At 31.6% G+C, this 18,268-nt stretch overlaps 1 protein-coding gene across 2 annotated transcripts in view; it reads right to left on the bottom strand.

Moving 5' to 3' along the window:
- The window catches only part of LOC114326911 (coronin-2B), a 128,256-nt gene extending 110,177 nt beyond the window's left edge, over positions 1-18,079 (bottom strand). The window contains exon 1 of one of the 2 annotated variants that reach the window (XM_050651306.1): positions 17,871-18,079. In XM_050651306.1, coding sequence (XP_050507263.1) covers positions 17,871-17,972 — 102 coding nt within the window. In that variant the 5' untranslated portion in view covers positions 17,973-18,079. The remainder of the gene's footprint in view (positions 1-17,870) is intronic. The other variant, XM_050651307.1, reaches the window with a different exon arrangement.
- Between the last annotated feature and the right edge of the window lie 189 nt (positions 18,080-18,268).

Genomic DNA, 18,268 nt, shown 5'->3' with positions numbered 1-18,268 from the left:
TTTCTTTTGAATGATATATTTGAAATTAAAAATCATACTAAATTTTCTCTTTTTTCCACCACTGTGACTTATTAAAATAAACATTATAGGAATTCTCAGGGACTTTGGACAATCGAGAATACTGTAATATTTCATTCTGCGTTTCAATTTTTCAAAAACATTTATTGGTTTTTTCAGGATTCGAAAAAAATGATTGCATTTAGAAAGAATTCGACCGAAATTTTTCGCCTACGATCTCAAACAGGATTACAGTATTATACATTTTTGAACTCAGTATTTTAAGAGCTTTTAAATGAGGTGTCACATGATGTACTTTCCCATTTAAAAAAAAAATCAAAGTTATAGCTGTCACCTGAAGAGGGATCGCGTAAAGTTCGAAACGTTGATGCTATAATATACTATGGTTAGTTTAAAAATCGACCTGTCTGAGCGTTTTGCTTATATTCTTAAAATAAACAAGTTAACAGGGGGGGGGCAACACTTATTCCACCGCACTGTATTACGTGTTTTAAACAAATAAAACGTAGAAAAAAACATTGTTTAAATCATATTTCTTAAAATGAGAAGGATCTGTTTGAGGAATTAGGCAGCAAAGATACATATAATAACTTATGGCTGTTCAGCCCATATTCTGAACTTACTTGCCCACGATATAGGAGTGCCAGGAATAAAGAACAGTGTCAAAAAATTGCAAATATTTCAGAAATGTACATTTTGCTAGCAGAAAATTCCGAGAAGCTGGTGAGTCTGCTCTTGTATTGCATTAGTATGTTCGTGGAATACTTTATCGGAATGCTTAGAAAGTTAGTTGAAAAACTGGCCAATATTATTTCATATTAATTTGGTCTAAACCTAAACAATAGAATAAGTATTGATAAAGATGTAACAAAGCTTGTAAATGATACAAAGTTAAAGACAAAAAATGCCCAAGACTAGGTATTTATAAAAATTAAAGTATATTGCAGTGCAGGGACAAAGTCCAAACAAATAATACTTGCACTAAAGGAGAGGCTACAGATATATGGCTAGAACTTCTGGAAGCATTCGAGACTGAACACGCAAATGGCTAATTTTTGGTAAATGATACGAATAAAGTCAAGGAGCTTATGAAAATGGCTTTGATCCTGGCTCATTTCTTGACAAGTTTGCTTGCTCATCGCTTTAGTGGAAATAAATTTAGTCAAGAGCAAATAAAAACTGGTACGGAATATGTAGAAACTTCACTTCACATCCAGAAGCATTGCCAATTATTATTAATTACCAGGCAAACCTTTAATCCATATATGTATATTTTCTAAACATCTAATGTACAACCATTGGCATGGTGGCATTCTATGGTCATACGACATAAAAAACTCTTCTCATCATACGCTTTAGTCAATTCCAAACTATGTCACCGGCTAGGCAATGTCAAAGCTGCTAAGTTGGTTTCAATTTTTAAAGAGCTTAATTCTATAAGTGACCACGTGGCTGATAAAATTGATGACTTCGATTACAAGATTACTATGAGACTGAAACAATTTGAGAAATTTATTAACTCTTGTATGCAAAATGTTTTGAGTTTTCCAATTTTTGTTGTGTTCCGATTATTAATAAATAAAAATATATTTGTTACAAAGTCTGTATAATAATATGGATAAGATTTTTTTTTTCATATTTATGTATTATTCACAAAAAAAATGAAAAAAAACGCTTGTTTAATTTAAGTGTTTTAAACATGTTTAAAACAGTTGTTTAAAACAAAATGTTTAAAACAAAACAACCCTGCGACCCATAGAACCGGAGATACCGGGTGGTGAATCATCAAACGGGCCATAGGAAACTCAATGGAAAATTCTAAATTGTTGAATTCTTGCTTCCCTAATTATTTTACATCAGAAGTCATGAGAAACTATTTGTAGAGGACTAAAATCTGTATCGAAAACAAATGATGAAATTATTGTTCTACGTATTAAACGTGCTCCAAAATCTTGCAAAAATATAATACATTTTTCAAGCGGCCCCTAAAAGTCAGGCTACACGTAGTGCAAGAATGTGTTTATAGCCCAATAAATGACCGTTTTCGAGTGTAATTTCCAGGGGCAACTCCGAATTGCATGAAAATTTGGAATTACGTTTCAGTATCAGAGTAAAGTCTATAAATTGAGTAGAAGCAAAGTTGTAGCTTATGAAAAATACGTTCTTATTCATCTAATTCCAAATAGAATAATTCAACGCGAAATTACCGAAGAAAGAAGCGTTTTTCGGGAAAACCTTATTTACATTTTTAAAGTACCGAAAAAAGCTTATTATTTGTTTTTTACAAAAGTTTACAGCGTCAAAAATAAACGAGTTACACTGAAAAAAAAAGTTGGCCCCTTTTTTTTGGTAAAAAAAATCGTGAAAACCTCGCTCTATTTAGCACCCTAAATGAAATTAATCGTTTGGCTTTACCATCTATTTTAACTGTATGTGTATTGTTGATATGATCTGTAAGTTTGATTGGTTTGAAGTGCTTATTTTCGAAAACATTTAGTTTTATAGTAAAAAAATTTTTTCTAAAAATTTTTGAAAAATATCATTTTTTCAAAATAACTTAAAAAGTATTAGTGATAAGAAAAATCTTAAAGAGTAAAAAATATAGGTTTTGCTATTATACATATGCTAGTTTTATTTTGTTTCTCCGTAAGACAAAAATTGGTTAAGATATGGCTGTTCAAAATTTGCATACACTCGTGATTAGTGACCCATTCAAGCTTTCTCAATTATAACCCTTTCAAAAATAAACACTGTAAACCGGTGAGACTGACAGATCATACGAAAAATAGATAGGTAAGTAAATTGTTTGTAAAGCGGTAGCGATTAATTTCATTTGGGGAGCTAAACACGGCGAGATTTTCATGATTTTTTACAAAAAAAAAGAGGGCCAACTTTCTTTTGAGCGTAACTCGCTTATTTTTAATGCTAAAACTTTTGTTAACTATTAAAACAAAGCTTTTTATAAACACTTTAAAAAAGTTTAAATGAGTTTTTCCCGAAAAGGGTTTAATTTTTCGGTGATTTCACCTTGAAATATTCGATTTGGAATTAGACCAATAAGAACGTATTTTTCATGAGCTACAACTTTGTTTTTATTTGATTGATAGACTTTACTGATACACCATTTTTTTGGGTTTTTTATATGCTACACTTTTACTAAGGATATTTTTATCGATAAAATATTTACTTTTTGAGTTATATGCGTAAAACCGTCTGAAAACGTAGTTTTTTGTCGAAAAATCAACATTTTCAATGGCAAATAACTCGAAAAGTATTGACTTACGTAAAAAACTCTATAGAACAAAAGTTGCTTAAAATCAGTCAATTTATCCATTTCCGGTCTTATCTTGAACGTATGTTTTTTCACCCCCCACGTAAAAGCAACCAACGCCACAATTTCAACTTTGAAGTGGAGGGTAAGTAGAACCAAAATCCAAATTTTCATGCAATTCGGAGTTGCCCCTGAAAATTACAAGGTATCGCCGAATTTCCCGTTCATTTACTGGGCTATTAGTGCGTAGAACAATTTTAACATTTATTTGTTTTCGATACAGATTTCAGTTCTCTACAAATAGTTTCCCATGACTTTTGATGTAAAATAATTAGAGAAGTAGAATTCAACAGTTTATAATTTCCCATTCAGTTTCCTATGGCCCGTTTGACGATTGACCACCCTGTATATTTTGTTTTTTTTTAAGTTATACTTCTTTACGATCGAGAGTGAAATTTTATAATTCTGGGCGGATGCGCACACAGACAGTATGTAGTTCGTTGCTAATATTTCAAGTTATGTATGTATCAGCGCAAATAAGTCATTAAAAGAATATATTAGTGTTTTTAGTAAATGTATTATTTATTATAATGTTTGTGTCTTTGGATTTGTCTTCCTCAGGAGTAAGATAATAAAATATCTATTATAACATTTTTATACTTCATTTGATCTATTTGTCATCGCGATGTGTAATTATATCCGAGACGTCAAGTAGACGGGGCTTGATAGCTTGGTTGGTAGAGCATTGGACCAGAGATCGAGAGGTCCCGGACGATTCATATTCTTTTTTTTTTTAATTTTTGGTATTGTGTCAATAAAAATTTTTTGAAAGTGGTAGGTAAGAAAGTTAGTTTAATATTTAAATAAAATACAAATAAACTGTTAAGTATATTTATTTCGTTGAAATTATATAATAGAAGTAAATCTTCTTACGTGCATAAGAAGTACACACACATTATTTTTTAATATCATTTAAAGCTAAAATTTAGGCAATTTTATCCATAAAATTTCCGTTTCAGAACATTGTGAAAACTTGTTAAAATTTATTAAACCCAAATAAACTAAAACTTCATTGACAAACTGCCCAAACAGCTCTAAATGTTTATAAATGTGCGGCTGGATTTTGTTGAAAAATGTCGATTTCACGTTAGTCCAGGGCTGTTTTGAGATGGACGTTGAGAGGTGACTCAAATTTTTTTGCAGAAATTGCTTGAAAATAAATCAAATAATAATATTTGAGTTATCCTCCCTCTCAAAAAGGTCCGGAACATTGTTTAAATAATCAAAATGTCAAAAATTGAAGGAAAAATTCGATTTTTTTCTTGGTTTTTTGATTATAACTTTAAAAGTATTCATTTCCGAGAAAAGTTGTAATGACATAAAAGTTGCGTAATTAAATTTTCTACAATATAGAATTGGTTACAAATTTAAAAAATAGTCACCCTAGTTGCAAAATAGCAATAATTTCGAAAAAACCATACAAAAACAAGTATTCGCATTTTACGTTTTTCAACCATTTATGCTACACTTAGGACCTTCATATTTCACCCAGAAAAACATTATGATACAGTAAAACAATACTGTAAATTTCATTGGGATCGGCTCAATAAATTTTGCAAAATAAATTTTGCAATCCAGCATTCGCAAAAAAAATTAATTTTTTAAAATGTTACAGGACTGAAAATAAAGCAGATAGCAAGTTGAAATTTTTTTGCTTATAGAAGTTTACTGTACCTTTCATTTGCAATTTTCAAAATTAAAATCGATTAATTACCACGGCGTCAGAAAATTTTTGAAATAAACAATAATTTTTGGTGCTACGCGCAGGACAGCGGTGTTCGATTTACACAAGTTGATTTCCACCAAAATTTCTTCCAATCTTTATCTAATATATTATTTTCTTACTCTATATTTTGTTGTATTTTAACATTTTAGTTCCACAAAAATCAAACAAATTTTATTATTGTTTGTGAAATATTGTTTAAACAATTGCATATGTTTAAAAATAATAAACTTTTATTATTTAAGTTAAAATATATGAACAAAGAAAGTTTTTGCTAATAAAAGTGTTATTTCAAAGGATAGAGTATGTGTTTTTATTTTGCAATAAACAAATTTATTTATTTATATCGAAATGTAATAAAAATTAAAATTTATCAGTCATTATCAAAGGTCATTGGAATGCCCAATCAGAGCAAACTATCCACTGTCCTGCGCGTAGCACCAATAATTAATGTTTATTTAAAAAAATTCCTGACGCCGTGGTGTTAATCGATTTGAATTTTCCAAAATTGCAAATGAAAGGTACAGTACACTTCTATATGCAAAAAAATTTTCAACTTGCTATCTGCTTTATTTTCAGTCCTGTAACATTTTGAAAAAATGAATTTTTTTACGAAAGCTGGATTGCAAAATTTATTTTGCAAAATCTATTAAACCGATCTTAATGAAATTTACAGTATTGTTTTACTGTATCATAAAGTTTTTCAGGGTGAAATATGAAGGTCCTAAGTGTAGCATAAATGGTTGAAAAACGTAGAATGCGAATACTTGTTTTTTTATGTTTTTTCACAATTATTGCTATTTTGCAACAAGGGTGACTATTTTTTTAAATTTTTAACAAATTCTATATTGTAGGAAATTTAATTACGCAACTTTTATGTCAGTACAACTTTTCTCGGAAATGAATACTTTTAAAGTTATAATCAGAAAACCAAGAAAAAATCGAATTTTTCCTTAATTTTTTGACATTTTGATTATTTAAACAATGTTCCGGACCTTTTTGAGAGGGAGGATAACTCAAATATTATTATTTGATTTATTTTCAAGCAATTTCGGCAAAAAAATTTGAGTCACATCTCAACGTCTAAATGTACTAATATTTTTACAGATGCGCCCTGGTCTACGTTGTTTTAATCGATAGATTATGATGCCAATATTTTATGATTAAAAGTTTACCAAATGAAAAATAGTTTCTGTCCTTGTGGGATCGGTACTCACCGGAGGGACCGCAGACGTTCGGAAACAATTAGCGTCTCTTTGCAAAGACAATGACGTCGACTTTGCAAAGTAACAAGACACTTACTCAACACACACACTACACATTACTCCCCTGACTTAGTAATAAGTTATACAATTACGTGGCTAAAGGTTCTAGTTCTAAACCAAAGCCAGAATCAGAGAAAAAAAAAAAAGTTTACCAAAAATTTTCCATGGCAACCTATTTATTTATTTATTTTAAAACAAATTATACAAAATTTCTTTTTTTGCTTCGAAATTACTTTTTTTTAATAACTTGAGTTATTTTAAGACGAAAGTTATTCTTGCGATTTTATCGTAAAATGCTTACTTTAAGCGTAAAATGCAGATAAACAATAAAATACCGAAAAACGCCGATATTAACGTTTTTCGAGTCCCTTTTTCAATAGGTTGGACATCGAATTTATAAAAACAAAGAATATCAGATGAAATCTTATTGTAAAGTTGGAGTTTAAACAAGCTGGAGAGCCCGGGTCCATTTCCTCTCAGTGGCACCAGAAATGTTTGACCTGGTAGACGACCAATATCCTGGCTGAAAAACATTAGCGACTGGACCGGGTTAAACACACAGACGCTTTTCAGAAAAGCAGAAGATAAAGACGAATTTGCAATAGATATGGCCAACCTTCATTAGTGGAGTCGGCACCAGAAATTTTTGAATTTCTAATTTAACTGTGCCGCTAACGAGTTTCGGAAGACACTCTAATCCGTTGGCCTCTACTACGTGAGTGGCTGTTAAATCATCTTTGGGGCGCTTGTGCAACATGATAGCTTTAACATCAAACTTTAGCCACAAGGTTAAATGGAGTTTTTTTATTGTAGTTTTTCCCTTCAAATGTATTTAGCATAAATAAAGCAGTCATAAAAAATATTAAAGGAAATGCAAATAATAATCTCTTGGTCTTTCTTGATAATAAAAAAGATTTTGCATCTAATGATTTATCTTCTAGGTAGATAGAGAAACTACAACACGGTTCCCGGGAAGGGGGATTATCGTGGGAGGTCTTGTCACTGGAAATTTTCCGGCATCAACTTATTTCTTAATGATTTTTTAGTCAAAATTCACTGAGAGCGAAATCGCAGCACGTTCTTTTTTTAACTAAGCGCGAAATGCATTTTTTCTGCACAAAGCTCTACTATTCCTTAAGTATTTTACATCGTTTGAAATTCATATTGTATTTCCAATATTTTTTTTCTTTCCCAATCTATCAGAAGTAGTTTTGGGGACATTAATACATTAGCTTGAATTTTTTTCAGATTTTTCTGACTGCTCTAAGACCACTTTTTGAGGCTTTGAAAATGATTTTTTCACTTTTTTGACACTTTTAAACGCTTTTGAGATAGTGCTCTTTTTCAGGGTGTAAGTATATAAATATACTTGATTAAATTTAATGATATTATTAGTATATATATAAACACAAAATACAAGCTTAAATTAGGCGCCAATTTGAAAAATAAACTAATATACACTCACGGACAAAAATTTTGCATATTTTGAAATTAACGTGTGAAATAAAAAAAATTGTGCTGCCCTCAGTGTCATAGAAATAGGATTTCTTTTCAGAATCCGATGTTTTAATGTTTCATATAAATGGTATAATCGGATTTAAATTTAATGTGGGCTATATGGTGGCCAATATAATTTTTAAATTTAATCTCATCAAGGTAAGTATTCACTATTCTACCGACATTAAGACCTGCGTCATGGTACACGAATTTGTTATAGAATATGGCTGGTAAATGGCAAAACATGATCTTCTAAAATGTTTTAATGTACATATCAGCTGTCATTCACCCAATCACCTCCACAAGTTCAGTATCTCCTTACCAAGAAATACCACTCCATAGCACTATGCCGCCACCACCAAAATTAACCCTCTGTATGTGGTTACATCTGGCATACCGTTCACCATATGGAAGCAAGATTTACAAGACTTCGTTTACAGAAGAGTTGGCGAACAGTATGTCAGTTGTAACTTCATACAGAACGTTAGTTTTGGTGCTGGCGACATAGTGCTATGGAGCGGTATTGCTTTGAAAGGACATACCGAACACGTGAAGGTAATAGGCGAATGCCAACTGATATGTACATTGATAACATTTTAGAAGATCATGTTTTGCCATTTGAAAGCCATATTGGATATGACATATTGATGCTAATGCACTTCTTGTGAATACTTATCTTGAAGAGATTCAATTTAAAAATTATATTGGCCAGTATATAGCCCAGATCAGATTTAAATCCGATTATAGTATTTATGTGATACTTTAAAAAATGGCATTCGGAAAATAAATCCTATTCCTATGATACAGGAGGGCTAAGGATAGTAGCACAAAAAATTTCATTCCACATGCATATGCAATATTTTTGTCCGAGAGTATATAAGTGAGATACGTATTTTTGCACTATAGATGTTACAGGTAGAAATTCGATAACATACATAATTATATTATATTATTTATTTATTATATAAATAAATATGCAGATATATGTTGACCGCAAAATATTAACAATTATTAGAGATATTAGATGTATAATAAATTGGCAAAGTGTTACAACATTTTTTGTACTGAAAAAGAAAACATTTTTTTTTTTAAATAATAATATTATTATGACATTATAATGCCATTTTAAATATGCGTTCCATTATACCTTTGTACGGCACTAATTTTTTGTCGAATTCAGCATGGTTATTGAATTTCTACCTGTAACACCTGTAATGCAAAAATACATACATCTCTTTTAAATTGGCGCATAATTTAAGCTTGTATTTTGTCTTTATATAAATATACTAATAATATCATTAAATTGAATAAAGTATATTTATATATTCACACCCGGATAAAGAGCACTATCTTAAAATCGTTTAAAACTGTTAAAAAAGTGAAAAAATCATTTTCAAAGCCTCAAAAAGTGGTCTTAGAGTAGTCAGAAAAATCTGAAAAAATTCAGGCTAATGTATTAATGTCACCAAAACTACTTCTGAGAGATTTTGAAAGAAAAAAAATATTGGTAATACAATATGAATTTCAAACGATGTAAAATGCTTACGGAATAGTAGAGCTTTGTGCAGAAAAAATGCATTTCGCGTTTAGTTAAAAAAAGAACGTGCTGCGATTTCTCTCTCAGTGAATTTTGGCTAAAGAATCATTAAGAAATAAGTTGACGCCGGAAAATTCCCAGTGACAAGACCTCCCACGATAACCCCCCTTCCCGGGAACCGTGACAACAGAATCCCCTCCCCAAGTTCTTCCAGTGAAAAAGAGCCACAGGAAGAGACTGTTTACATGAATGCACACATTAAAATATTGTGAAGACAAGATAGAAACATAGGGAAAGTAATTAGGGAAGCTCACCCCAAATAGGAATAAAGGCAAAGAGAATGATTACTGAACATTTGAAAACTAAAATTCAAAAGGAATTTGAATATCTCATCATGAACATAGGAAAATTTATAGACCAGTACTTAATGATACAAAAATCTATTTTTGGCAATGTTATACTATACCTATTCGCGGTGTGCAAGTATTTGGAAGGGATACGCGAAACGATCGTGCGCGAATAGCGGAGAAATATTGCAACTTTCTTAAATAATTCATATTGTCAATTGAAATTGTCAAATTGACGTACATTTCATACCTATTGTCATTTAAGAGGAAAAATTATATATTGCTCCACAATATTAATATGATATGCAATTATTATATAAAGGTAAATTTAATTAATTGTATTTTGCTTGCAGTACTGCATTTTAATAACAAATTTTATTTACTACATACAATTGTTTACGTTTAAATAACAACCTACATCTTATTTTTCTTATTATTTTTTTGGACTATGGCCTTGGCAATTATCCAGTAACCAGGACCATATGATTGGCCAATATAATCAAAAGTGCGAATAAAAGTACAGAGCGTAGAAATAGGTGTCGCTTTTCCGAACTTGCACGGTCCCAGTATGAATAAACAACAACTAAGATTAGATTCAGTAACCAAATGAGTTTGCAAATGTTTAATATATTACGCTAGACTATATTTGTTATGCATTCTAAGCTCATAACTTTTACTAACAGAGACCAAATAATCTACACTAAGCATCAAAATTAACACACCACCTTAAAAATGGGACATATTTGATGTCTCTTATTTCCTAAACCTGTTGTCCGAGTTGAGTGATTTTTTTAATAGATTATACCTTTATTCTTCAACAATATCGATGTAATAATATAATTGCTAAAGAGATAAGTGTCATTGTATACCGGGTGTAATAATGATAGTGATAGTGTGTTTTTCCTCAAAGTTTGGAACACCCTGTAGAATATTCTAGTGTATTATAAAATATTGAAATTAAAACTCAACTGTAGCCTTAAGCCACGGTTTGTTAGAACAGTGAGCGACGCACAACTCACAGTCACAGTCAGTCGAACGCCGCGCACGTCAGTCCAAATCAAAGGAATGGTTTCTGTATGTAACGGATTGTTAGGTTCTGCTTAGTTGGGCTCTCCGAAGATCGACAGCAGTGTACGTCGACGGTGTGCGTTGGAATCAACTCAGATTTGATTTGGACGCAATCGTTCAGCTGAACTCACAGTGTACAACATGGTGGTAAACTAATTTTATTCAAACAAAAATAAGTTTACATGATTTGACATATTTTTAATTGCACAAAATAAAGGAAAAAGTCATTTGTATTAAGTTGATATTATTAGTATTTAATTGGTATTATTACTATTATTTATTAAACTGAAGCATGCATTATAATAAAACAACGTTGGTACAAAAGAAAGTGTATCGTTATTATTAAAAACGTGACACAATTTTTGTCTTGCCATTCTACAGATCCCTGATCACTATTAACGTATGCTTTGAATATCTCATTTTTTATTATTATATTTTCGTATTTTTAAATATGTACATAGTTCTCTGTAAATTGACCTGTTTTCAGGTCAATACTTTGGGTAAATATTCAAAGAGAAAAGCAGGCTGCTTTTAACAAAAGGTATTATAAACCTTTCAGTAGTGTCTTTCAAAGACACAATAATATGCCTCACCGAAACCGAACTATAACCGAATTTCTATTTACTATTGTATTAGAAGATTTATTACTCCTGGCTCCAAGAGCCAGAGATATATACTTGCTATTTTTTCTTCTTGCTTTTATACTTGCTTTTTCTTCGAAACAATTTTTGTCAATGTAATGGTAACATAAATATAAATCGTCAATATCTTTCACATAAGAGAAATTTCTGAATACTCTGAAATTTCTTTTATTTAAATTTAATATTATCAAGTCTTCTTCCTCCTTCTCTTCTAGGAGTAATAAAATTATTGCCTTGATTTTGTCATAATTCATTTTTCTACGTACGTTTGTTCTCCGTAAGAACAAACGTCAAACTCAAACTATTTTGAGAGCGACAGAATATGCTAACAAACCGACTCGCTCAAATCTGCCGTGCGTCGTACAACAGATTCTGCTGTACCCGTATGCCGTGCGTCGCTCACTGTTCTAACAAACCATGGCTTTAGGCTTTCTTAACATTTTAGCTTTTTGATTCATTCACTTTGTTGGATAATAAAAAAAGTTAGGTACTTTAACAACTAGCAACATTCTTCATCAATACAGGGTGTTTCTAAATAAGTGTGACAAACTTTATGGGGTAATTCTGCATGAAAAAATAATGACTGTTTTCTATAAAAAAATATGTCCGCAAATGCTTCGTTTCCAAGATAGGGGATATTTAATTTATTTTTACAAACTAACGATTTATTTATTGCTCTAAAACCGGTTGAGATATGCAAATGAAATTTGGTAGGTTTTACAACACTGTAGGTTTATGTATAACACTGAAGAACTTCTTCTTTACAAAATTATCTCCATCTTCTATATCTTCTTCTTTACAAATTTTGTTCCTACACTAGTTTTCATGTTTTCCTATGATTTCTATTAGCACAGCTTTGTGGAAATTTATTTAATCAAGGCTAGCTTGTTTTGAAACAAATAATATGAATAACTTTTTTTGATCTGCTTAAGTTGCCTTTTCTGTTTTTTCGATATTAGGCTGTAGCATTTTTTTGTCCACTTTGTATATCACAAAAATTTCCTAATGTTTTATTTGATAAACACTTGCAAAGCAGAAAACCTATTCTGTTTATTTACCCAGCAAATTACCTCAGGTGAAAGCAATTGCTATATTTCTTTTTAATTTGTTTTTCTCTCTTCCACCCTCAGTAATTTTAAAAATAATATAAATGTTTTCAATCACGACAGGTGTGAGCTGATTGAACTTTAGATCCAAGTGTAGGAGAATTGTACATTAACCCATGGTTTAAATCCCATCAAGTATTCTAGAGCAGGGGTCACCAATTAGTTTCTCTGAGGGTCCGTTTCAAAAACCTATGACACTTCCGGGGTCCGGATTTATGCTGCTTGTGTCTGACTGTTCTAATTCGGTTTCTTTGTGGATTCTTGTTAAAAAATATCCCCTATAAACAAATCAGAATGGTGGCGGGCGAAATTTTTGGGCAGAAATTGTTTAATATTTTTTTAACAAATTCAAAACATCACCTTTTTTGCCCGCGAAAATATGGTTTTAGCATTTTTGGGTCATCTTAAATAAAAAATCTGTCATTTTAATAAAACTTAAGAGTTTTCAAGCATCGCAAATGCATATTTTCGCATTTTTCAGATCTTAAATCGCTTATAACTCGAAAACTATCAACTTTTCAGAAATATTACAAGAAACCTTTATTGTTTTTAATTACCCAAGAAACTTAAAAATACATTTTTCGAGGCAAAAAAGTAATTTTGAGTTTGCGTAAAAAATTGTTTCACCCGGCACCCTTCTGATTTGTTTAAATGGTACATTTTTGAACAGGAATCCGCAAATAAAACGAGTCAGAAACACTTTTCATACGAAAGTAACCTCACACATGGACTAATATGGAAAAGAAAACTAATAATATCTGATTGTTTTTTGGTTACTGTATACTTTTCTGTAAGTTTTCCTGGTACAATAAATAAAATATAAATTCATTGTGTATTGTTTTGATGTTATTATCAGTATATTTTGAAAACAGCAGCATTGTAAATTGTTACTGAGAATCTTTTAAAAATTAGGAATTTATATTTTAAATGCTAATGAAGTTTTTAGACATCTTCAATTTTGTAGAAAGGAAACTGAGAAATTTAAAATAAATACAGTTGAACCCCGCAAATCCGAACCCCGCTAATTCGAACGTTCGGCAAATCCGAACCAACAGAAAGTGAAAAAAATTAAAAAATTCAAGACAAAAACTTAAAAACATGTTTATTATACAGAGAAATAACCAGATAAATTGAACAATCTAGGATTAATAGGACTTTGACATTTAAAATTTAAACAGTTAAAAAGACGTACATACATACATACTTTAATATGTAGTGCTTACAAAAGTTAAACATAAACTTACTTCGATTCTCTCGTAGTCAACTTGAGTCCAAAAATATTGTCCAGTCTTACGAGAACCTTTTGCGACTCAAAATCAACGACAATGAAATAGACCGGGCCCTGGAAGTATTTGAGTATGCAAAACCTGAGGACCAGCAACTAAGTTCGGATTCTTTTACCTAAGACCTTGAACAATGAAAAACTGAATCTTGGCCGAAGGTGCGATGGTGTCTTGTTATCCCCTCCCTGCCCTATATTAAGGGCAGATAAAAAGCGATTTTTCGCAAAACAAAACATTTTTTTTGTATTTTTTGGGTCATTCTAAGGAAAAAATGTTCTTATAAGTTTTTTCGTAGGATGTATAGTTTTCGAGATAAACGCGGTTAAACTTTCAAAAAATCAAAAAACTTTTAGCAAATTTTATTAGAGACATTTTTTCAAATTATGGATAGACGGCGCTATAATCGGAAAAAACGATTGTTGGAAATGGAAAATTAAAGTAAAAAATAGAAAGTCTCCCACTTTACGGAAAACCTAACTTGACTTTTTTGGTTTTAGGACCTACTCTTCACAACCCAATAGGTCCCCACAACGCTCGAGTAACTGCAAATTAACCATACTTTCCTCCCCTACTATTAAAATCGAACGAGTAGGTACAAGTGCAAGCGCCTGCAAACAGGCAATTTCTACGTAGCATGCATAGCGGGCATGCGACAAAATGTTTAAACACTATTTGTTTATAGCTTTATTTAACAATAAAAAAATTAATTTTTAGCAATGCAATTAATCAAAACCCGTATAATTTGACTAGAGCTTTCAAATACTGCATGCCGAATTGCTATTTTATTTTTTAGTCAAAAGTTATTCGGGTTCAAAAATTTGCAATTTTTCGATTTTTTGAAAGTTTAACCGCGTTTATCTCGAAAACTGTGCATCCTACGAAAAAACTTCTAAGAACATTTTTTGCTTAGAATGAACCAAAAAATACAAAAAAGTTTCTTGTTTTACACCATCGCACCTTCCGGGAAGATTCAGTTTTTCATTGTTCAAGGTCTCGGATAAAAGAATCAGAACATAGTTGCCGGTCCTCAGTTTTTGCATACTCAAATACTTCCAGGGAGTGCACTAAAAGCTTTGAATTACTAGTTAGGCTAACTTTCGGATAATCCGAACTTTTCGGAATCCGAACAGGCTGTCCCCCCAATTAGTTCGGATTTTCGGGGTTCTACTGTAATCATAGTACAAAATGCTAATTAACATGTTATGTAAAATGCTGTGTAAAAGTACTCCACTTAACATTATAGTAGAGAGGAAATGAATATAAAAAATGCACATGACAATTTTATATTACAGCTTAATTTCAAAATTAATGATTAGTATTAATCAGTATAACAATAAGGGGGAAAACTCTTTACAAAATTAAATTATCAGAGAGAAAAATGACATTTTTTTATGTACAACCAATCTGAAGTTTGGGATGAGTTTAGTGCAACTGAGTCTCATTAGGGAGTTGAGATATTCATCTGTTAAGTGAGATCTCTACCGATTTTTAATAAAATTCATTCTTGATAAAGCGGCTTCGCACACATAAGTTGAGCCAAACATAGTACACAATTTCATGGCCAAACATTTTCAAAATTGCCAAACACTAGGTATATTCTGAATTTATAGACGGTCCGCACAAAACTAGCTCACGGTCCGGATGGGATTACGGTCCACTAATTGGTGACCCTTGTTCTAGAGCTCAGATGCTCTGTGAAACTCAATGAATTTCTCTAATTGTTCAGTTGTGTATAACAGTAAAAAAACCATTAAAAATAATTGGTTTACTATGATAAATTAAATATGTCTGTATCACTGTAATTCCTTAAATCACAAGAGGAGTAGTAATAAGTGACCAATATAAATATAAGAATTCAAATAATACAAAACTAATATTAACTAAAACAAAGACAATATAGCTCATATGGCACTCTAGACTTCAACCCTGTAACTGCACATTATCTCAGGAATCTATTGACAGGTTGGGGGGCGTTCAAGTATTATGTAACGCAGTTAGGGGGAGGGGGTCTTGTAAAATGTTACGGCGTATTGTTTTTAACTTAAATAAAAAAAAATACACAATCAAAACCTCCCAACTTTCGTTTATTTTTTACGGTGAACTCCTGGATTGTAACTACAGTGGAACCTCGATAAGTCGGCCCCCGATAACCTGGAACCGAGGTTTTGTACCAACTCTATGTAATATAATATTTGAGAGATAATGGGTATTTGTGTAATTTTAACTACATATACCATAGTAAAAATGACTCATGGCACACCACATTCACTGTCGTGTTATCGAAAACAACAGGCACCTGTATTATCCTTTATTTATTTGAAACTGTCTTAGCATTGTTTAGAAAAGACTATTAAAATTTTTTTTTAACAATGGTCTTAGTCATCACTGTTATTAAATAACATAACATCAGAGATGGTATTGTGTGTAGTAAAGCCGTAGTGTTCGTTTCTGTTCTAAATCGTTCGTAAATCTATTCAGATTTTGTGTGCTTGTTGTTTGTCTATAAGGGCAACAAAACGTAAAAATGTTGTAGTGACAATGGAAAAGAAACTAGAAGCATTAAGTAGAATTGATAAAGGTGAATCTTGCAGCATTATATGGTGTCGGTACATCTACAGTATCGGATTGGAAGAAAAATAGAATTAAAATCGAAGAATTTTTTTTTCAAAATGATAACAAAAGACAGTTTGGACAATCGGTGCAAAGCTAATAAAGCTAAGAATGAGACTCTTGACGACGCTTTGTATGTGTGGTTTTGTGTGGAATGCGAACGTGGTTTACCAGTGTCTGTGTGACAATTATAACGGAGTTTATCTGTAAGCATACCATATTTTATTAATTTTTACCATTATCTCCGGCTAACCCGGATTTTTGATAACCCGGATCGGCTGGGGTCCCGATTAATCTGAGTTAACGGGGTTCCACTGTACATTTAGTTTCAAATGGAAATTTGGTTGTTACATAATGTTTAGGAAGGGGAGGGCGGTACGGTATGGTGCGTTACATGGGGGAGGGACAGGATACTTGAACGCCCCCTTGATTGTGAATTTAAATAACTGTATTTTATTTGAGCACATTTACAAACATTTAATTTTACGATTTGTGCTTCAACAAAGCACTAAGTTTAAATTTGACCAGTTTGCTAGGTCTTATAGGATTGATGCCAAGTAGCCCTATGAACTGCCCAATTGGGGACATGAGAGTGTGTTTATTGTCACGACTTCTGACTGTAGAGTGAATGTCTTGATAGCCACAATTAATAGGAAATATTATCAAAGAAGGAAAAATGATAAACTTTTTTTATTGCCTTCTAATTCCTCAATTCAAACAATAAAATGTTTTATGAAGCATTATTAAGAAAACTTTTAGTAAAAATAGAGAGGAAAAATGCACAGGTAAGACTTCAATTATTTCTTCATGACCATTAACTCTCTGGTAGCCAAGTCTTGTAAAGTTACATGAGTGGACACACTGAGGTACCTAATTTGTATAAAAATTTGTGTGAGATACTCCGGCATGTCAAGTCACCTAGGGCACGATAACATGGAACGAGTCCCAAACAGAGCTCAATCCTTTTGATACGGTAGGTATCTGGGATGAGTGAATTTTCCCCTTAGAGGGAGTGCCAGCCATATGGCTAGATCTAGATGAAGAATAGAATGAAAGCAAACGGATGAACCATTTTTAACAATAATTTAAAAACAGAAATAATTGAAGTATGTCAACAGGGTCTTCAAATGATGAAAGTGCACATGGGATCAGGGAACAGGGAACATTCTCCGCTGCCTGTCTAAAATATATTAAGTGTATCTAAATGTTTTGGGTTGTTAACAGAGTGAATAACTGTAAAAATTTTATGTAAATGCACATTCTAGCACAGCAATTATATTACAGAATTGAAACAGCATGTTACAGCTGTTAAAATTTGAAATACACCATTCAAATCAACCACACCCTATACATAAAAGTAAAACATTAAAATAAGTACTATTTTCATAGATACAAATAATGAATTTGGTTTCATTACAGTGAGAAGCACATGCATAAAACATACCTTTCTAGTCGGTTTTGTACAGGACCTGTTATCAATAGCATTTAAAATTTTATCAGACGCTTTTTGAGGAGACAAATTTCTTATTTCCAATTCACTGAACATAATCCACCGAAAATGCAGACGAAATGTTGGAATTTTCTTTGAAGAATTAAGAATAATAAACAAGATTTTTATTATAAACAAACCGAATCTACCACACACGAGCTGTCAAGTGTCAACTTTGTGTCAACTTTTGCGTCAGTAGTACGTCATACTTGAGGGCCGTTGGTATGTTGGTAGCCCTGAATGCCAATTAATATGTAATAAATTATTTATTTTCTACATATAAGAATTACAATGTAAAAAACTTCAAAATAATTACATCAATATTTTTACTTTCACTTTTGCATCAATTGATT

The sequence above is a fragment of the Diabrotica virgifera genome, chromosome 5, assembly GCF_917563875.1.
Source record: "Diabrotica virgifera virgifera chromosome 5, PGI_DIABVI_V3a".
NCBI classification, from domain to species: Eukaryota; Metazoa; Arthropoda; class Insecta; order Coleoptera; family Chrysomelidae; genus Diabrotica; species Diabrotica virgifera.
This window is presented reverse-complemented; position numbering and strand designations above follow the sequence as displayed.